The 22769-nt window shown below is 40.3% G+C and overlaps 1 protein-coding gene across 1 annotated transcript in view; it reads left to right on the top strand.

The window, feature by feature from the left end:
• The window catches only part of TLN2 (talin 2), a 401255-nt gene that overhangs the window by 246856 nt on the left and 131630 nt on the right, over nt 1-22769 (top strand). The window contains exons 13-18 of the mRNA XM_054565330.1: nt 12221-12376; nt 15689-15790; nt 16491-16567; nt 19060-19240; nt 20077-20190; nt 22555-22663. Coding sequence (XP_054421305.1) covers nt 12221-12376; nt 15689-15790; nt 16491-16567; nt 19060-19240; nt 20077-20190; nt 22555-22663 — 739 coding nt within the window. The remainder of the gene's footprint in view (nt 1-12220; nt 12377-15688; nt 15791-16490; nt 16568-19059; nt 19241-20076; nt 20191-22554; nt 22664-22769) is intronic.

Here is a 22769-nt window from a genome sequence, read left to right as displayed (position 1 = left end):
CATCATTTTCCATCACATTTCACACACAGTCAGTTTCAGTGACGTGCATGTAGTTCAGTAAATTTAGGAAAATAAAGTAGCACACAGCAAGCTGCGTGTAATTAGAAAGTAAGATCAAAGATATGGTGACAGAGGGAGATTTGACTTAGGGTGGTGAACACACAATGAATTGCAGAATCGTATGCTTGAAACCTATGTAATTTTATTAACCAATGTCATCCCAATACATTTAATAAAAAAAAATAAAGAGAAATTGAACAGAAAAGAAGAAATTTGTTCTCCAAAAGCAGTTTAGTACCTGAGAATAACTTGTCCATGGCCAGGAGGATAACGGGAGATAGAGTACAAATCCCGTTGTTACAGGGTCTTGAATATTTGGCCAAGTGAAGGCTCTTCTGTTACAAAAGTATTTAAGGCAAAATAAGAAAGTTAATGACAATTTTCTTCTTTCCTCCCTCCCTCCCTTCCTTCTTTCCTATCCTCTCTCTTTCTTTTTTCAAATTACATCTCTTTGAACAGAGGGCAGGGTCAAGAAGGTGGGAGGTACTGATAGCTTTCATATACATATTAGACACTCAAATTTTGATTTTCAATAATATTATTTTCTATCTCATAATACAGTGAAAATGTTGCTAACTTTAACTTTTTACTCAGTGGTCCTATGTATTTAGTATACATTTTATTTTTAACGTAATTTTAGTAAATATAGTTTACTTGACCATAGTTTGTCTGATTTTAAAAATTGTACAACTGAACATTCAGGAATAATTCAAAGTTATGAATTAATGAACCTAGTAAATCAGGTAAATAGGTCAAATGAGATGACATAGAATGAACTGAGAAAGAAATTTAAAAAAAAAAACCCATTTATTATAGCATTGAAAAGCAGCAAAATACTAGGAATAAATTTAACCAAGGACATGAAAGATGTATATACCCAAAACTAAGAAACTGAAGATACAAATGAATAAAAAGATATCCCATGTTATTAAAATGGCCGTACTACCTAAAGCCATATACAGATTCAGTGCAACTTACATCTAAATTCCAATAGCATTTTTCACAGCAAAAATATTCTAAAATTTGTATGGAACCACAAAAGATCCCAAATAGCCAAAGAAATCTTGAGAAAGAACAAAACTGGCGGCATTACACATCCTCAGTTCAAACTATATTACAAAGCTGTGGTAATCAAAACAGAATGGTAATGGCATAAAAACAGACACATACGCCAATGAAACAGAATGAACAGTTGGCAATAAATCCATGCATATACAGCAAGACTACACATTGGGGAAAGATAGTCTCTTTTCTAAATGATGTTGGAAAAACTGGTCAGTCACATGTAGAAGAATGAAATTGGAGCTTTATGCCACTCACAAAAATTAACTTGAGATGGGTTAAAGACTTAAATGAAAAGTCCTGAAATCGTGAAACTCCCAGAAGAAAACATATGGTAAAAGCTACTTGACTTTGGTCTTGGCAGTGATATTTTGGATATGACACCAAAAGCGAAAATCAGGACTTCTGGTCAAGATGGAGGTGCAGACAAACATGGCTCACCTCCTTGCACAACCACAGCAAAAATTACAACTAGACTACAAAACAAAGATCACCCAGAACTGTCAGAAAATTGAGCTGTATGGAAGTCTGACAACCGAGGAATTAAAGAAGCCGCATTTATCCAGACGGGTAGGAGGGTTAGAGAGGTGCAGAGACATGAAACGGGCTGCCCCGCACTCACGTGTGGTGGATAAAAATCAGGGGGGGTATCTCAGGAGCGAGGGATCCCTGCCCCACACCAGACCACCCCAGCCAGGGTTCCAGCGCCAGGAAGCTAAGTGGCCATAGTTGCTGGCTATAAAAACCAGTAGGGTTTGGGGAGGCAGAAAAAACTGGGGTATTCTCAAGAATCTCCTCTCAAAGGGCCTGCAGCAGACTTAGGACTAACTCCGACTCGCTCCCCCCGGCCTTCAGCATCAGTGGTTTATGGAGATAAATTGAAGTGACTGACATCAGGGCAAGTGCTGAGGGACAGCTTCCTCCTGGACAAAACTCCAGAAGCCAGGCAGCAGCATTGTCCCTTCAGTGAGTGCTCCCCCACACAAAGCCACAGAGCAGAGACATGGGTTGCCCCACCCTGATGTTTTCCTAAGGCTCCACCCCATCCAACTTACTGGTGTGCTTTTCTAAGATAGTCTGTGCTCCTAAGACAGGGAGTCACAGCAGCTCTACCTCATACACAGAAACAAACACAAGGAGGCTGCCAAAATGAGGAGATAAAGAAATGTGGCCCAAATGAAAGAACAGAACAAAACTCCAGAAAAAGAATTAAATGAAATGGAGATTAGCAATCCATCAGATGCAGAGTTCAAAGCACTGGTTACCAGGATGTGCAAGGAATTCATTGGGTACTTCAACAGCATAAAAAAGACCCAGGCAGAAATGAAGGTTACACTAAGTGAAATAAAAAAGAATTTACAGGGAAATGACAGGAGGGAATGAAGGCAAGAGTCAAATCGACAATATGGAGCATAGGGAAGAAAAAAAAACATCCAATCAGAACAGCAAGATGAAAAAAGAATCCAAAAAATTCAAGGATAGTCTAATGAGTCTCTGGGACATCTCCAAATGTGCCAGCATCTGAATTATAGAGGTGCTGGAAGGAGAAGAGGAAGAGCAAGAAATCGACGATTTCTTTGAAAAGATAATGAAATAAAACTTCCCTAATTTGGTGAAAGAAATAGATATGTAAGTCCAGGAAGCACAGAGAAAGCCAAACAAGGTGGACCCAAAGAGGACCACACCAAGACACATCATAATTAAAATGCCAAAGGTTAAAGATAAAGAAAGGATCTTAAAAGCAGCGAGAGAAAAGCAGATAGTTCCTTACAAAGGACTTCCAATAAAACTGTCAGCTGATTTCTCAAAAGAAACTTTGCAGGCTTGAAGGGACTGGCAAGAAGTATTCAAAGTGATGAAAAGCAAGGACTTACAACCTGAATTACTCTATCCAGCAAAACCATCATTTAGAATTGAAGGGCAGATAAAGTGCTTCCCAGACAAGGCAAAGTAAAGGAGTTCATCATCACCAAGCCATTATATGAAATGTTAAAGGGATGTATTTAAGAAAGAGAGATAAAAACTATGAACATTAAAATGGCAATAAATTTACAACTGTCAACAATTGAATCTAAAAATCAAACAGAATCATAGATATGGAGATAATTTAGAGGGTTATCAGTTGGGAGGGGGAAGGGAGAGAATGGGGAAAAAGGTGCAGGGTTTAAGAAGGACAATTTGGTAGGTACAAAGTAGACAGGGGGATGTTAAGAACAGTATAGGAAATGGAGAAGCCAAAGAACTTATATGCATGACCCATGGACGTGAACTACGGGAGAGAGTTCTGGAGGGAATAGGAGGGTACTGGGTGGAGAGGACAAAGGGGGAAAATTGGGATAACTGTAACAGCATAATCAATAAAATACATTTTTAAAAAAGCAAAAATTAATAAGTAGGTCTACATCTAACTAAAAAGCTTCTATACAGCAAAAGAAACCATAAATAAATTTAAAAGAGCCTATGTAATGGAAGAAAATATTTGCAAACCATTTATATGATAAGGGATTAATAATGCAAAAAAGATAAGGAACTCATACAACTTAATAACAAAAAATAATTTGATTAAAATTGGAAAGGACCTGAATAGCTGTTTCCAAAAAAAAAAAAATATGAATGGCCAATAGTACATTAAAAAATGCTCAGCATCACTAATCATCAGGGAAGTGCAAATCCAAACCACAATGAGACAGTGCCTCACTCCTGTTAGAATGGTTGCTATCAAAAGGATAAGATGACAAATGCTGGCCAGGACGTGGAGAAAAGGGAACCCCTTGCACTGTTGCTGGGAATGTAAATTGGTACAGCCACTGTAGAAAATAGTATGGCAGTTCCTCAAAACATTAAAAATGCTATACAATCTAGCAATCCTACTCCTGGATATTTATCTAAAGGAAGTTCAGTCTATCTCAAAGAGATATCTGTACCCTCGTGTTCATTGCAGCATTATTAGTAGTAGCTAAAATATGGGAGCAATGTGTGTATGAATGGATGAATAAAGAAAACATACTATATATACGTACTTGTGTAATGTTATCCTGCTATAGGCAAAAAGGAGATCCTGCTGTTTGCAACTACATGGATGAACCTGGAGGACATTATGCTAAGTGAAATTAAGTCAAAGACAAATACTCTATTATCTCACTTACATGTGGAATTTTAGAAGGTCGAAATCATATAATCAGAGAGTAGATTGTTGGTTGCCAGGAGCTAGGGTAGGGGAAATGAGTTGTTGGTCAAAGGGTACAACTTGTAGTTATAAGAGGAATGAGTTCTAGAGATCTAATGTATGTTATTGTGACTATAGTTAACAATTCTGTATTATATAATTGAAAGTTGTAAAGGGAGTAGATCTTAAATGTTCTCAACATAACAAAAATTGGTAATTATGAGAGGTAAAGGATCTAACAAACCTCATTGTGGAAATAATTTGCAGTATATACAGGTAACAATTCTTCACATTGTACACTTTAAAATTCCACATTATATGTCAATTATATTTCAAAAAATTGGGTAAAATAGATGGTATCATATGACCACTTCATATAAAGCCACTAAGGTGTTTGATAAAATTTAGCATCCATTCATTAAAAAATTTTCTTTAAAATGCTGGAATATGTGTGCTTTGTCAATATGATAGATTACTTCAGAAACCTATCATCAGTATTCTACCTAAAAGAGAAATGCTAGAGAGAAATCTATGAAACTTGGGATCAGAACAAGTTACTCTCTAACATGTTACACTTCAACATTATTTTGGAAGTTCTGGTAAATGCAGTAAGATTTTTTTTTTTTTTTAGTTTAAGCATTACTTTAGGAAATGATGAAACAAAATTATTTATTGCTATGATTGTTTCTTATAACAATATACCAGAATCATTTTTAACTATTTACTTTGAAATAATTGTAGATTCACAGGAAGTTGTGAAAGCAATACAAAGAATCAAAAAGCAGATATAACAGGTATGTGTGAGCATATAGGAATTGGAGCCCTAATACACTGCTGGTGTCCCCTTTAAAAAATAGTTTGGACATTCTTCAAACAATTAAACATGGAGATAACACACAACCCAGCAATTCCACTCTGAGGTATATATATCCAAGAGAATTTAAGGCACATGTCCACAGAAAAGGTTGTACATGAATGTTTATAGCAGTATTTAGCGCATAGGTGGAAACAACCCAGATATTTATCAGCTAACAAATGGATGAACAAAGTGTTACATCTATAAAATGCGATATTATTTGGCCAGAAAAAGAAATAAAGGGTACTGATACATGCCACAACTTGGATGAACTTTGTAAACATTACGCTAAGTGAAAGAAGCTCATCACACAATACTATATATTGTGTGATTCCTTTGATCTGAAATATCCAGAATACACAACTCCATAGAAACAGAAGTAGTTTAATGATTGCTTAGGAGTAGGGTGGAGGTGGAGGGAATAGTAGAGTGATAGCCGAAAGTACAGGATTTTTCTCACGGTGATGAAAATGTTCTAAAGTTGACTGTAGCGATATTGCACATAACTGTAAATATACCAGAATCTACTGAATCATATACTTTAACTGGGTGAATTGTATGGTATGTGAATTATATACCAATAAAAGTGTTAAAAAATACAAAAATCTCCTGTACCTTTCATCAGGTTCCCTGCAATGTTAACTATAATACAGTATCACCATTAGTAAAGCTATGTTTGTGCAATCTGCAAACCTTGTTCAGATTTCATATTTTACTTGTGCTCATTTATATGTGTGTTCTGTGTGGTTTTCTCACACATGTAACACATGTAGATTCATGTACCCACCACTATCACCAAATGTAGAACTCTGTTCCATCGCCACAAGGATCCTTCGTGCTGCCCTGTGATGGTCATGCACACTCACCCCTTCCTCCCCACCTCCTACTTCCTCCCCTGGTCCTTAACCCTTGGCAGCCTCTAATTTGTTGTCCATCTCAATTTTATTTCAAAAAGGTTGTATAAATGGAAACATATAATATGTAACCTTTTGAGATTGACTTTCTCATTTAGTATAATCCTTTTGGGATCTATCCAAGTTGTAATGTAGATCCATTGTCTATCCCATATCATTGTTGAATGGCATTCCGTGATATGGATATACCACAGTTTGTTTAACCATTCATCACTGAAGAACATTTGGGTTGCCCCAGTTTTGGGCTATTACAAATAAAGCTGCAATGAACATTTGTGTACAGGTTTTTGTGTGAATATAAGTGTTCATTTCTTTGAGTTAGTGCCCAGGAGTGCAGTTGCTGCACCATGTGGCAAGGACATATTTAGCTCTATAAAAACTGCCGAACTGTTTTCCAGAGTGACTGTACCATTTTACATTTTACCAGCACTGTATAAGTAATCGGTTCTTTTCTTCCTGTCCAGCACTTAGTGAATTTTTTTTTCTTTTTTGCTATTCTGGTAGGTGTTTAATGATATCTTACGGTGGTTTCAATTTGCATTTTTGTAATGGCTAATGATTTTGAATATATTATCATATGCTTATTCGTCATCTCTATATCCTATGTAATGAAATATCTGTTCAAATTTTAGAGTTCTTTCTATATTCTAGGTCCAAGTTCTTTGTTAGATGTGGTTTGCAAATATTTTCTCCTCTATTTTTTAGCTGTATTTTCATCCTCTTCACCAAGTCCTTCACAGAGCGAACCGTCTTAATTTTGATCAGGAGTATTTTATCAATGTTTTCTTTTTATGGATGTTGCTTATTGTTGTCTAAGAGCTCTTTGGCTACCTCTAGGCTCCAAAGGTTTTCTCCTATGTTTTCTTCTAAATGGTTTATAGTTTTACAATTTACTTTTGAGTCCATGATTTGTTTTGAGTTGGCCTTGTAAAAGGTGTAAGGTTTAGGTCAAGGTTTGTTTTTGGCTTACTGATGTCCAGTTGCTCCCGTGCTATTTATTGAAAGGGCTGTTCTTCCTCCATTGGATTGCTTTTGTATCATTGTCAAAATTCAGGAGAACATATTTGCATGGATCTGTTTTGGGGTTCTGTATTCTGTTCCATTCATGTCTGTCCTCTGCTAATACCACACTTTTTATCAGTTTGGCTATATGGTAAGCCTTAACGTCAAGTTGAATGATTCTCTTTACTTTTTTCTTCTTTTTCAAAATTGTTTTAGTGATTTTAGATCCTTTTCCTTTCTACATACATGTCAGAATACACTTATTTATATTCACAAAAAGCTTTTTTAGGATTTTGATAGGAATTGCTTTAAGTTTAGATCAATTTAGGGAGGACTGATATCTTTACTATGTTGAGTTTTTCAATCCATGAATGTGGTATTAAGTCTTCTTTGATTTTTTCCATCAATGTTTTATAATTTTCAGCCTACGATTTCTGTACATGTCATAACAGCGTGCATGGTCATTTTAATTTTTAGATTTTAAAATTCAGTATATTGATTAAGTGAATCAACAAGACATATGTGAATAACATGAACAAAAACCCTTTGTGTGTGTATGTGTGTATAAGTCACTACAACCACTTAGAATATATGATAAAAAGAGATCACATGTAGAATAACACACACACACAAACTGTATGCCAAAGGGACACTAAGTTTTTTAAAGGCTTAAGTAACAGATTTCTCAGATCCCCAACCTGAACATAGCATTGAATTATGAAGGAGGTACATTGGCCTAATTTAGGAAGAAAAGTGAGAGATTCTAGCTTCTTGTTGACTACTTTTCTTGGCTCCAATTGGAAATTTTAAATTAATTGATGAAATGATAATGTACTATACATTTAAATACTGATATTTAACACAGTCACACAATATGGCTCAGAGAATTAGTTTGATACGTTTATAGGTGCTTCCATCATATTTACTTCAAAATCTATGTCTATTTTGTCCTAATATTGAGAGTGTTACACTTTGTCATTCTAATACAAAGTGTTCAGGTGTTGGATTCAGGAAAATTGGTCGATAATCCATGCTGGCAATATACACCTGTGTGAGAAATAGCAAACATGCCTATGACCTCGAGAGACATACCTGACTTCCTAAACCTCAGCTTCTTCATCTGAAAAATGGTAACGGTAATGAAGATTAAGTGAACTCATGTATGTAAACAAGCATAGTACCTGGAACGTAAGGATATTTGATAAACTTTGTTAGCTTAGACCCGTAACTCTTTCCACATCCCTTTAATCCCTGGCCCCTGAATCCTCCCAGCTTTTAATTGGTCTTTAGTGTCCACCACACAGAGCAGGGGTTGACAGACTTTCTCAGTAATAGGCCAGGTAGCGACTGTGTTGGGCTCTGCCAGCCATACTGGGCAGCTCTGCCCTTGTACTGTGACAGCCGCCAGAGGCAATATGTAAATGAATGGACACGGTTACGTTGCTGTAAAACTTTATTTATGAACTCTGAAGTTTAAATTTCATATAATTTTCATGTCACAAAATATTCCTTTTTTTATTTCTTCAAACATTTAAAAATAGAAACTTCACTCTTAGCTTTCAGGCAATAAAAAAATAATAATAGGCAAAAAGCTGGATTTAACACTGGCTGTAGTGTGCTGACTCAGATATAGAGAATGTCTGTAAGCCCTGTAATGAGTCCGCTGAGAACAGTGTTATGTGGCCATATTCTCAGTGGCTAGAGACACATATTTTAAAAAGGAGGGCCTGGGTTTGGATTCTGCCTTTGCTCGCCTGTAAAACTGTGATTTTTTTATGAGGTTTAAATGAGATAATATAGAAGAGGGAACTGTTGCATGGAAGGCCTCAGTCAATGGGAGCCGTAAATGTCTACAGTTTCCCCCTTTTCATTGACTTCTTTTGCACTTCATTGTGATCTCATCAAAACCTCATAAGCGATGGTAAGGCAGTTCCCACAACCTGCAAAGGATCCTGTTTCATTCCAGAATATCCTTGTGTAAACCTTTTCACTTCTAAATTTTCTTTGACCTTTGCCTGCAGCCACAGCCAGAGCCTTGAGGTGAGATGCCGGGGACCTGTCCCCCTACTCCCCTGAACTGTGGAAGCATTGCAGAAGGTCTTCCGAGCGTCCCAGAATTAGGAGTTAAGTCGAAATGGATTGCCAGTTGTTTTTAGGGAGAGAAGTGGCTTATAAACAAGGTCTTTAACACCCAGTTTTGCTCTTGAGCAGCCATCTCTTTCTGTCATGCCTCACAAAGAAATTAAATATCCTGGTGATACAGCAAAGCACACAGGCCAGCACTTCGGCAGGTAGCCAATGCAGAGCTGTGATGAGCACCACTGGATCAGGGGCGTAGGCCGCCTTGAAGTCAGGGGCCCAGAACCACAGCATGCCAAAAGCTTGGCCCACTTGCCTCTCTTCCCCCGAATTCTGAACCTCAGATGTAAGGCACACGCATCCTCACACCTGTGAGAGGAGCCCCAGGCAGAGCAGGCTTGATCGCAGCCAGCCTCCAGTGCTGAACCTGCAGTAATGGTTGAGATGTGCTTGAAAGAGGAGGGGTGTTCCTTATTAATGGACGCTGCTCCTCCTTGGTAGAATGCACGCTTTCTCCTGCCTCGAAGTTAGGCAAGCACCAGACGTGTCCAAAATTAAACCAGCCTAACAGTTCTTACCTGGAGAGACAAGTTGCTGTGTAGCTGGCAAAATCACAGCTGCAGCCTCTGTGTCTGTGCATGAAATACAGGTCTCCCAGAGGTAAAAGGATGCTGTTCTGTGTAGTTGAAGGTTGGAAAGGAGAGATGTGGAGTGGATTGAGATTCAAGATATAGGAAGGAAAAGGGAGTCTTATTGCGTGGAGACCCAGGCTTTGCTGCTGAGGGCAAAAAGCACGTCTTCTCTAGCACAGAGTGGAGCCGTTTGCTGTTTTAACTTTCTACAGCAATGTGCAAATTTTTGTAGGTAGACACTGAATTAATTTTGTCCATTGATGGTGTTCTTGCTGCTGAGTTACGGTCTTTTCTGAAATTTTTACCCCAGTTGTGACATTCTGATGGAATGCCCCCTCTGAGTCACTAGCTTGTGCACTGTGGCTTCTCCCCGGCCAGAGCAATCTCCACGAGAGTCGGGGCCGTCTTGCACGATCCTGTGTTCCTTCAGCCCGAAGCCGTCACTGGAGAGGTGCAGATGGGCAAGGAGGAAGGCAGAAGCTGCAAACCACATCTTATCTCTGACCCATTTATGGTCTCAGCCTCTGGGCTGGAGCCAGCCTTGTGTCACTAAACTAACTGCCTAGGGCCTCTCCACCCAAGTCCCTGTGTGGCTTCTGAAGCCAGATTAAACCAATTGGCATCCTCCACCTGCATTGATTTCACCCCTTGTGGAACCAGCCTCTCTACAAAGATTCCTCTCTGTTTTTTAATAAGGATTGGGGGGGGCCTTAGAATGCCGTATTTCCCTTCTCAGCCACTGACGCAGATTTCTGATGCTGTTATCCCCTCCTCCTGGGGGGAAGCTAAGGGTGTGCTGTGGCCTTCACCATCTCACAGTTTTTGACCTGCCCATGGGGGCTGGGAGGGGGTATTGTTGGCTTTTTTCTAATTGCTCCCACTTGAAGAGGTCCACTGTGGTAGACAGTCTGCTTTTCAAATCAGAGGTATTTTTGAGCTACTCAAAGTTGTGTTCTAATCATGGCTTTACCACGCACTACTATCTGCCCTGGGCAAGTTGCTTGTCCCTTCCTTTCAAAACAGGGATGATGATGATGCCGGTGTTTAGAGGATGCTTTGAAAATTAATGATGGAAAACATTTACTAACACACAGTACCCTCCTATCCTGTTTTGTGTGCTTGTCTCTTGTACTCACACCCACTTACATATACACACTTTGTGTGGGCTAATTATGTGTATTCCTTGGAGAATCGTGAGGGAGGCATTGCTAGGTTTCAGCAAATATTACTGGAGAAATTTGGGGTTATTATCCCTGACAACAAAAAGATGTGTATTAAGTGAAATTTTGGGAATAAGAAAAAGCACAAGAAAATAATACAAATCACTTAAGATGATCATTGCTATCATTTGTCACATAATACAATTTAATATTTTAAAAATAGTTTTAATTAAAATTTATGCTTAAAATTTTTTATTTCCTGTAGGATTGTGCTCTAAAACTGTTTTGTTCTTTATATTGCCAATATTTCCATTGTTGTCTTATAATATGATTTTTAATAGTTGTAGTCTGTTATTTGTAAGTACCATAATTTATCAAATCACCTATTATTGAAAATTTAGTTATTTCTAGTTTTTCACTATGATAAACTCTAGTTGAGCCTTCTTGCAGCATGATCTTCACACCGATTATACCTCATTTTAAATAAGTTTCTAAAAGCAGGATGTGTCAAAAGTAGAAACATTTCTAAAGTTTTGGATCATTATTGACACATTTTCTTCCATAAATGCTTTGCCATTTTAAATTCCCATCAGCAATGGTTCCCCTTTACACTGTCTTCAATTCTGAGTATTGCTATTTTTAAAAATCCGCAATTTTGTGTGCATGAAAATTTATCCAATTGCTTATTAATACTTACTGTCTAATTATTACTTTAAACAGTTTCTGTTTACATTCTTTGCTAATTATTATTGTTGATGTATGATAACCTTTCACATACACAGTATATGAAATTTTTTATCTTTGTATTTGTTGTAAATATTTATTCCCATTATTTACTTTCTCATTTTGTTTACGGTGAAGTTTCTTTCTTTTTCTCCTACCTCTTTCTTTTTGTAGATTTATTGGAGTCCATATTATTTCATAGTTAAAGCTATTAATCTTTTCCTTTATATTTTTTTTAATTTTGGTGTTTGTGCCAAAAAATCATTTCCTACCCAGTGATGACAAATATATTCACCTATATGTCTCCTAAATTATTAAGCTATCTCAAATTTGTTTGGGTGTGAGTGACAGGTAGGAATTAATTATTTTAATAAGCAGGATTGCTTTCTTTAAAAAATTATTAAAATTAATAACCATAAAAGATTTTTAAGAGCCAGTAGTCCTGCCTATTTTGAAACGCAGTGTATGCAACTTGTCCACAGTAAAACATTGTAAAACCACTGATTATATGGCAAAATCAGTGTATTCAGAGGAAGAGCACTGACCCTTGGTATCTCCTGTTTCAGGAAAAGATGAAAGGCAAGAACAAGCTGGTGCCCCGCCTGCTGGGGATCACCAAGGACTCGGTGATGCGTGTGGATGAGAAGACCAAGGAAGTGCTACAGGAGTGGCCACTCACCACAGTCAAGCGCTGGGCAGCCTCGCCCAAGAGCTTCACGTTGGTAGGGACTGGCAGAGCGCAACGAGGGGGCCCCCATAGCTTTGGGCAATATTTTGGGGCAGGAGAAACAGTACGAGCCCCCTGATTTCCCTGGCCCTAGCGAGCAGTGTGGAGAGGGACAGATGGTGGGAGACCATGGGGCGGAGGTGGGGACTGGTCCAGAACTGATGGTGATGTACAGAAGCTGGGTGTCCTTGGTTACCCCTTCCTGTACGGTGGCTTTAAGTAAGACTGCATAAGCTCCTTAACTAGAAAGAGCTATTCACAGGATTACTCTCAGTCTACTGTGTCCCTGCTGCTATCTATCCCTGGCATACCCTAAAAGGAAACTCTCTAAAGCTCTGAGAGAGCTTTACTCTCTCATACAAAGGCTCCCCCTATATTTCTAGTTTCTAGTTGTTTTATAAGTTCCTAAGAACTGTGACATCTTGCTGAGGTGCTTTTTCCCAGCCTGCCTCGAAAGAGAGTTTGCTGTAGACATCAGGCCAGTATTCACAACCTGCTTGTGATTTCCGAGCTCTATGGTCTTGCTCAAGTGACCTGTTCTCTCTGAGTCTTAATTTTCTAAGCTGTAAAATAGGGAGAGTAAAACCCATTTCACAGAGTTGCTGGGATCAAATAAGATGATGTTGATAAAATAAGCAATGTGAAATACATGGACTGTAATGAACAAAGTGTTTGTTCTAGGCCTTCGGACCTCTGAACTTTTCCTCCCAACCTTGGTATTTGTTCTTAGCAGAGTTACTGTGTAACCTTAACTAATAGTCACATTTACATGGAAGAATTAACAGGGCAAGTAATAGTCACACTTACATGTGAGAACAGGGCAAGTTGAGCAATAAGAGAAGTGAAAAACATTAAAATTTGTCAACTTCTTCACAACTCCTGAGGTATACTATTCTCCAGCTGCTCTGAATACTCTCAGTATCAGCTGGCATTTGGTAAGGACCTCATAACAGAGCATCAGACAAAAAGGTGTAAGGAGGTGACCTTGGAGGGAGTAGTTAGTTATCTACTTTGATCATCAGTTGATAGACTCATGCCAGTTGGAAGAAGAAATCTTCAGAAAATGTACCTTCTTTTCTTCTAGTAAATACCTGCTGTATCTACATGACCCTTAAAAATGACTGTTCATACTCAGAGAACTACATACTCATTTTTCATTGTAGGAAGTAAAATAGAAAAATCAAGAAATTAATATAAATATGTTATTTATAAATATAGCAAGTCCTCAGATAACATCACTTTATTATAACGTTGATAAGGTGCCGCAGGAACTCTAGTTTACATCAATTAGCCTTTGATAAAAATTTGTTTCATTATACATTGTTTCTCATAAAGTCACAGAATCTATGGATGATATTAAGCCAGGACTTGGAAGAAACTGCTTAAAAGAGTTGAAAATGATTGCCTATGTATTGGGTGGTGGGGAGGAGAGAGAAAGTGAAGGCAGGAATATGTAGGGTAGGGGACAGCTATGTTTTATTATATATCTTTTATTAATATTGGTCCAAGTAAGTACTGCATTGTTAAAAACAAAACTTTATCAAAAAAATAACAAATAATTATGAATCTCAGTAATTATCTCAAGCAAAAAGAAAACTGGTGAACTATCATTATTTTTATTAAAGTATAAGGTTGAATTTACGTTTGTAACATGTAATATTTTTCTTCTTCCTATTCCCAGCCGTAATTTAATTTCCAAATATTTGGGGATTTTCCTGTTGTCTGTTAATTGACTTTTCCTTTGATTGTATTATTGTGAAGGAACATATTATTTATAATTTTATCTTTTTAGCATTTTCATATTTGTTTATATGCCAGGATATGATCATTCTTGGAGACTGTTCTCTGTGTGATTGAAAGGAATGTGTATTCTGCTTTTGAGCGAAGTGTTCTATAAATATCAGTTAGATTCTGTTAACTAATGGTGGTGTTCTTGTCCTCTCTATCCTTGTTAATTTGCTTTCTAATTATTCTATCAATTTCCCACAGTAATTCTGGGATTCTGATCATGATGTGGATGTTAGATCTATTGTTACTGTCCCAGAGACCCGTGAAGCTGTGTTTGTTTTGCCTATTTTCTCTCTATTGTTCTGATTGACTAAATTCAAGGTTTACTGATTCTATCCTCTCTCATCTCTACCCTCTTATATAGTCTATCCTGTGCATTTTTTATTTTGATTGTTACACTTTTCAATTCTATAATTTTAATTAGTTCTTTTTGAAGATTTATGTTTCTTTTTTGAAACTTTCTAATTTTTTTGCTTGTTTCAGGAGACTCTCTAAGTGATAGCTGAAACATTTTTTATGATGGCTACTTTAAAACCCTTATCAGATAATTCCAACATCTGATTCATCTCAGTATTGGCATCAATTGATTATCTTTCCTTATTCATATTGTAGTTGCCCTGGTTCTTGGCATAAATAGTGATTTTCATTTGTATCCTAGATATTTTGGTTATATACTAAGACACCCTTGATGTTAGGTAAATCTTCTGTTTTACCAGTCACCTTAGTTAGAGCTGGTGTGTAGTATTCTAGCCTGTCTTTCTGGGCTTTTTCATTGCAATGACAATTCATTTTATGAACCCTTGCAATGCTGTCCTGGGCCACTTCGTTCCTTTGACACTGCTGGGATTCTTGCTCAAACCTTGTTGCTGCTGTCTATGAGGGAAGAAAGGACTTCTCTGGGCCACCTGTTATTGCTAGGTGACCTTTTGCGGGGGACACAGAAGCCACCGGACCTGAGTCTTGTTATGCTACTGGGTTGAACGCAGGGAGACACAGGGCTTCGCCATGGCCACTGCTGCAAAAGATCAGACCACCCGCCTGCCTGGAATGTGGAGCGGGGGCTGGGGTGGCCTGGGCTTCACTGCTCGGTAGCTGCCCGTGAACACCAGCCCCAACTGTGGCGCTGCATTGGGACGCCCCACTGGGTCCCTGCTGGGCTTCCCCTCTTCTGGTCCTTCGGCCAGAATGAACAGGCTTTTCAAAAACTGCTTGTTGGAGGTCCCAAGTGTCAGGCCTCTCAAACACCAAACCTTGGGGGTGAAGGGATTTAAAATAAAACCCAAGAACTCACCAGATGTGGTTTCTCAAGTCCAGAGGTCCCCAGCTAGTTCATCCTTTTTAGCTTTCAGAGCCCTTTTAACATTGTTAAATTAAGTTTTCGGGTGTTTAGTTGTATTTGGGGGGAGGGGGAGAGCAGGAACATGTGAGTCTATGCCATCTTGAACCTGAACCTTCTCACCTTTAAAACTGATATATCTGATATAGTTATATTTCTTCTAATATTGTTTTTCCCTGCCAGGATTTTGGGGAGTATCAGGAAAGTTACTATTCAGTACAAACCACCGAGGGAGAGCAAATATCCCAGCTGATTGCAGGCTACATTGACATCATCCTCAAAAAGGTATTTCACACTGATGCAAATTGCAAAAGCAAGGCTTCTTTATTAAGATTCAGTTTAGATGCTGTAGCTACCTGGGGGAGGGATGCTTTTTTGAAGTACTTGATGCTCTCATTTAATCTCTGATGTTAAAATTGCTTGAGTGTGTGGTCTTTGACCTCAAGATCTAATGACAATTTCTGATTTTGCTGCAGCTCATTTGTATCACTGACTGCTAAGTCATTAGCGATAGTGCCTCCCTTAGCTAATGAATGAACCTAACTAACCCCTTGGCATCTTCCTCTCTAGGTAGTTATGTTACACTGTAGAAACCCAGATTGAGGTTCTGAAAAATGTTCTTTGCATTTTTCATGTTGTTGTTTTGGTTTCCCAAATATAATAGAGTTATATACCATAGTGGTATACACATGAATTCTCTAAAGCTTCTAGATATGGCCTCAAGGAACCACATTCTACTAGAATACTAATATCTGCATCTCGCTTTTAACTATATAAAATTAGGTCTGTGCAATAATATTAAATTCAGAAGATGTTCTATATCGCTCTGTATTAGGTAATGTATTTCCTTTTAATTGTTATGATTGCTTTTGTCGCCCATAACTAGTCTAAGGAATTTGATGTGAACCTCAACATTTTTTTCTTGTGTGGCACCTTTTAAAAGGCTCTTGTGTAAAGACTGATTTGTATCTTGTTTTACTTCCAGAAACAAAGTAAAGATAGATTTGGACTAGAGGGTGATGAGGAGTCAACTATGTTAGAAGAGTCCGTTTCCCCAAAGAAGTAAGTATTGTGCAGAGCGCTGGAGAGCTGCCTTCTCGGTGCGGACGGCAGGGGTCCTCCTGCAGGCGCTGGGGCCCTTGCTCTGAAGTTCCTCACCTGGGGGAGATGAGAGTGGCTGAAGTAGATGAGTGTTGCTTCTTGCATTGCGGTCCCAGACCATCAGCATCCATGTTAAGGGTGCCTGGAAAGATGGGGGTTAAATATTTAAAGGAGACACTGAATAAGATGTCTTTAACTCCATCTTTAGAGACAGTGAACATTCATGAGTCCTCTTCTGCATTTCTGATATAAATCTCATGAACTGCATCATTTTCATCAAAGGGCTAGAGAGGGAGATTTTATTGGATTCTGTCCTTTTGTGGGAAGGGATCCAGCCAGTGGACAAGTTACTGTTTATGGACCACTTGCCGCATGCCACGCTTGATGCACATATTGTGAAGCTACAGAGGGATGTGGTTAAGATTGTGGACTCGGGAGCCAAACTTTGAGTCCAGATCTGGGGGCTGTTTTTAAATTTGTGATCCTGTGGACATTATGAAATTTTTTCTGCTGCCCCTTGATCTCATCCATAAAATGGGAATAATGGTAACATCTCTTTATAAGCTTTATCTTGATGATTGACTTGCTAATGAAGCACATAAAACAGTACCTGGGACAGAAAAAATGTTTGCTGCTGTTGTCATCGTTGTCATCATCATCATCATCATTATTTTAAATTCAGAACTATCTCAACTTAGCCTCATTTTATAGATGAGGAAACAGATTTATTAAAATTAAGTAACATCCAGTAAGTGATACTTGAGTGGAAGCCTAAGAAGCCAACCCCTTTATGTTAAATAGAGCATTATAATAACTTTTTTGTCTTTGCTTTACGGTGTGTGTCCCACATGCCATCTCATTTTGTCTCAGCATCCCCCTTAGGAAGAGGTACCCAGGTATTATCATCCGTATTTCATAGATGAGGAACCCGAAGCTCATGAAAGTCTGTTGAGATGCATTCCTGTGGCAGAGCCAGAACTCAGATTCAGATCTTGTGATATTTCCTATAGTACACTGCCAGGAAGTTCTAGATATCCAAGAATTTGAACTTGTTTAGTCATAGTAATTGTTTCTCTCACATTGCCACTCTGCACCTCTTTCTCACAGTTTGCTTCATAATCACTTCCTGAAGGTAGTGTTAACATGTGTCCCGTTAGTACACAGGTTGGAACCAAAGTTGCTGTACTTGCCACCTCAGGCAAAGCACCTTAAGTTCTAAGACTTATTAATGACCATTAGATGGAAATTAGTAAGCTAGTGCTTCCTGACAGGGTGAGGCATTCACCTCAGAGGGCTCCGCTGCACTTGCACTTGACCTAGGATGAGCTAAGTAAGTACCTGAGCCCAGACCGCAGGGGCCGCTTCCCCCCTGCCTGGGGCCCCTGCGGCCCCCTTCCCGGTGCCTGCAGCATCAGATGGGGTCTGATCAAGGCAAACAGGAAGAGTGGTCCAGGGTGGTCCCGTCACTAGACCTTCCACTTCTCCCTGTATTAGACATTGGTGAGATCTCAGCATGCAGGTCACCTTCTCAGAAGCCAGAGACCCATCCTCCCTGTGTCTCTCCCTTCATAGCCATTGATGTTTTTCCATGGATGCCTGTTGCTTGGTGTCCTAGCATGGCTCCCTAGCTTCTCCCTGGACAATGGGGAGTGATCCATGATGGCTCGAATACCCTGAGACAGAGGCCCCTGTCCCTAAATGCTCACCAGCCCTGCCCCCCTTGCACATACACACACAGACCATCCCCCCACCATGGGTTTGTCCACTAGGTTCTAAGGCAGATATGCCATCCTTTGCATTTACCTTTCATTTGAAGAAAATATTAAGAAGTAAAAAAGATTGATGTGTTGTTTTTTTTTTTTACTGGATGCCCTTGGAGTCTTCCCAGACTTAAGTTAAAATCACCTGGAAGAGGTGCTAACCTGTCCTATCGTCAGGCTCCACAGGTGTTTGAACATCCTCCATGGTCAATGGCATTGGACCTGTGGTAGGGGATCTAAGCTGTGGGAGATTTTCTTTAGGTTTATTTCCATACTTCTCCCTTCAAGCGAGGGATACTCTATATCCCCAGTGTCTAGAATAGAATCTGGCATGAATGAATGCTATTTCAGTAGGATTTACTGAATAGGTCATTGTATCCAAAACTCATGCCTAGAACATCCTTGTTATAGGACTATTTTTTCCCCCCAGAGAACAACTACTTACATACCACGAACCTATTAAATACATTGGGAGTGGTTATTTATATTACCATTTTAAAAGGATTCATCTCAGGGCCCTTCTTCCATGGAGCATTTTGGTTGCTACTTTGTTCACAGTTCTGTCTGTACATGCCTCTTTTAGGCTGGCCTCCACAGCAAGAAGCAGCAAGTGTTCATGACACTTGTGGTGACTTTCACAACATGCCATGTAAGTGGCCCCCTCACAGTGACCAAACTGCCTGTCCCCTGCAGGTCCACCATCTTGCAGCAGCAGTTCAACCGGACCGGGAAGGTGGAGCACGGCTCGGTGGCGCTGCCCGCCGTGATGCGCTCGGGCTCCAGCGGGCCCGAGACCTTCAACGTGGGCAGCATGCCCTCGCCGCAGCAGCAGGTCATGGTCGGGCAGATGCACCGAGGCCACATGCCCCCACTGGTGAGGCTTCCCAGGCACTCACTCTGTACGTCAGTTTGCCACTGGGTGTGCAGGGAAGGACACCAGCGTGCGGATAGGGTGTATGTAATCCGCACTCTTGCTAGTTCCTGCCTGGACCATGGCTTTTCAGCTGTGCAGTCCTGACGCCTGACTCTCAGCATGTTTTCTTTTAATTGGGTGGCTCTGGTAAGTTCCTGTCTAGGATCACAATTGTCCCCTGGGGCTGGAAGAGAAACAGTGACCTCTCCATGTGACTGGTGACTCAGAGATTGAAACCGGCTTCCCTGCCTTAGCAGCATTAAGCTGCTAATGGGCACAGATATTCCTCTGAGAGTCTTAGAAATAGACCAGGTCTGTAGTGAGCCACAGTGTCCCCTGAGTGGGTCTTGGGCTCCTTCCATTGGGACTGACTACCTGCCACAGGGTCTCTCTTGGGTCTGCTCAGGGATCCTGTGCTATTGGACCAGAACTGTTCGAAAGCTGAAGAGCCTGAAAGTTCAGAAGTAATTTGACGCTGAAGAAGCACATTGACTATACGTTTAGGTGGAACCCTTAGCTTGTTTACCAATAAGAGTTCTGGTGTCACACACACATTTCCCATGCCTGAGACTTTTTGTCCTCTATACTCAAGGACTGGATCCCCGTAGCTCCCCTGCGGGGACTCTTTCTGAGCCTTTCTACCAGCTAATTAAGTTCTCAAATGGGAGGTGGTTGGGGCAGTCGTTGAGCTTTTCCTGGGCCACTTTGTCTTGAGCCAGAGTTCACTGTCTCCTTGTTTTGTGCACAGGGCTCTGTGTGCTGGGAGTGTGATGCCCTTGTGTCATCTCTCTTTGCAGACCTCGGCCCAGCAGGCCCTCATGGGGACCATCAACACGAGCATGCACGCTGTGCAGCAGGCCCAGGATGACCTCAGTGAGCTCGACTCACTGCCACCTCTTGGCCAGGATATGGTAAATATTGTTGATGGGTTTGTTTGTTTGTTTGTTTGTTTGTTTTTTAAATCTCACCTAAGGACATATTCGTTGATTCCAAAGAGAGAGAGAAATATCACTCAGTTGCCTCTTGCATGTGCCCTGAATGTGGACAGAACCACAACCTAAATACGTGCCCTGACCAGGGGATTGAATCCTCTACCTTTCAGTTTACAGGACGACACTCCAGCCAACTGAGCCGTAGCAGCCAGGGCAAAGAATGTCTTTTCTTAGCTTTCATTTGATGTCTCTGTCCTGGCAGAAAACAGAGTTATGCACTCTGTCTGTATTCAGCCAGGTGAACCTCTGCCTTCAGCGAAGTGAAGTGGAAACCCATGTCTTCCCCAAGATAATGAGTCAGCTCTAGGTTGTATGTACCCCCAGGAAGAGAGAATCATAGGGTGCTACTGGCAGTTTGCAGTACCTGGGAAGGGCTAACAACTTGGACCCCAGAGTCACATCATGTGGGCTCGAATCCCAGCTCCACTGCTCTGTGGCTGTGTGAACCTGGGCACCTTCTCTAAGACTCCATTTTGTTATCCACAAGTAGTATGGTCATGAGGACTCGATGATCTAGTCATGTGCAGAGTTCTTAGCACAGTACCTAACACCTGTGAGAGCCCAATGAGTATTAGCTGTTTCTGTTCTTACCGGTGGTTCTCAAGCTCTAGCCTGCATCAGAATCACCTGGAAGGCTTGTTAAAACACAGACAGCTGGGCCTTTCCCTCTTTTTTTTTTTCCTGACTCAGTAGGTCTGGGGTGGAGCCTGAGAATTTGCATTTCCAGCAAGTTCTCCGGTTATGCTGCTGCCACAAAGGGCAGGGCAGTTAGCTGCCTTCCTGTAGCTACTGCTGCATTAAATCATGTAGCCCCCTGCCATGCAAATCATGGCCCAGTACTGGCAACACCTGGGATTTTGTGAGAGTGCAGAATCTTAGGCCTTACCCCAAACTTCTAAATCAGAATCTACCTTTTGGCGAAGTTCATCACTATATTGTGTGCACATTAAAGTTTGGGAAATGCTGGCCGGCGTTATTATTCTCAGCCTACTTTGCACATTGGAATCACCGAAGGAGCTTTAAGGCCAAAGCTTAAGCCTCGGGCCAGACAAAACTGAGTCACAGGCCTGGGTCTGGATATCAGTGCTTTTCCACGTCCCTTGCCGATGCTAATGGGTAGCCAGCGTTGAAAACCATCGTGTGCAGGACTGACAGGGCCACCACTGGGGCTGGAACCAAGACACAGTTTGTAGATCATCTTGTCCAACCAGCAGGAACTGCCCCCAAGTCCTTCCTGAACACCGTGCTGTTCACTTGGGAACTTGTGTACACGCAGGGCACTGCTGTCCTCAGAGCTGTTTGTCCCAGCTACCCGGAATCATGAAACATTTTGCTCTGGGGAACTCCGGAGTTAAACATGTGGCAGACTCCCAAATGCAGCACAACTGTAAGAGAGTTTTAATATATTTGGGTTTAACATTCCTGCTTCACCAATTTTCAAAGAATTAGTAGAGGAAAAAAAATGTTATTAGTGCTGGACAGATCCTAAACCTAGATTAATATTTTTGGGATGTTTTTAGGAAGCAGATCAGCACCTTCTATTTCCATAGGGTTGCTGTTACCAATGCAAATGGTGATTTGTTGGCTAGGTCCAGAGGTGTCAAAAAAAGAGAATTTGCTACTTATAGGTTCAAATGAACATAAACGGTAAAAGCTGGGAAGGTCATTAAAGACCACTGAATTCCTGCAGTATAAGAAATGTAAGGTACAGGACCTGGATGTAATTTGCCCAAAGTCATATCACTTGTAAGTAGTAGAGCTGGATCCAGAAGAAGGGTCTTGACCCACCCCCAGCCCCCCGAAATCCTGCCAGGAAAGGTGCCACATCCACATAGCATTCATGTTGTAAACAAAAGACAATCCCCATGCTGACAGAGAGCATTCAGGAGCTGAAACACCCTAAGTCTAAACCTGTTCTCTAAAAAACAACGTAAAAACTAGCAACAACTGTTGGTGCTAGCATGCAGTATTATCATGAGACATCAAATAGTCTCATTTTTTATTGCATTTACCTAAATAAAGCCACATAGAATTTTTCTAAGATCTTAAAATTTAAAAAAAAGTAACCACTGTAAGAAACAATGAGAATTTGCATGCCATTTAGCCTCGATGAATGAGCAAGTGGCCTGTTATAGACATTGTTTAAGATGACTTAAGGGCCTCGTAGGTGCCGGCCCTAGAAGAGTTTAGCCAAAATGCTGGTCTCATTCTATGGCACGACTTCTCCGGTTTCCTGGGTAATTCTCTGCAGTGATTGTGTCATGCACTTGTCTGGTTTTGCAGGCGTCTAGGGTATGGGTTCAGAATAAAGTCGACGAATCCAAACACGAAATCCATTCTCAAGTCGATGCCATCACAGCTGGAACAGCTTCAGTTGTTAACCTCACTGCCGGTAAGACCCTGAGGGATTTGGTGTGTTGTGGTTTTGTTTTAAAAAAAATTCTTTGATTGAAACAGATTTTCATATTATGAGACAACAGTCTATTTTTAGGTACCCA

This window comes from Pteronotus mesoamericanus, unplaced genomic scaffold, assembly GCF_021234165.1.
Source record: "Pteronotus mesoamericanus isolate MK-2021 breed Mesoamerican mustached bat unplaced genomic scaffold, CSHL_Meso_final contig_164, whole genome shotgun sequence".
Classification (NCBI taxonomy): Eukaryota; Metazoa; Chordata; class Mammalia; order Chiroptera; family Mormoopidae; genus Pteronotus; species Pteronotus mesoamericanus.
This window is presented reverse-complemented; position numbering and strand designations above follow the sequence as displayed.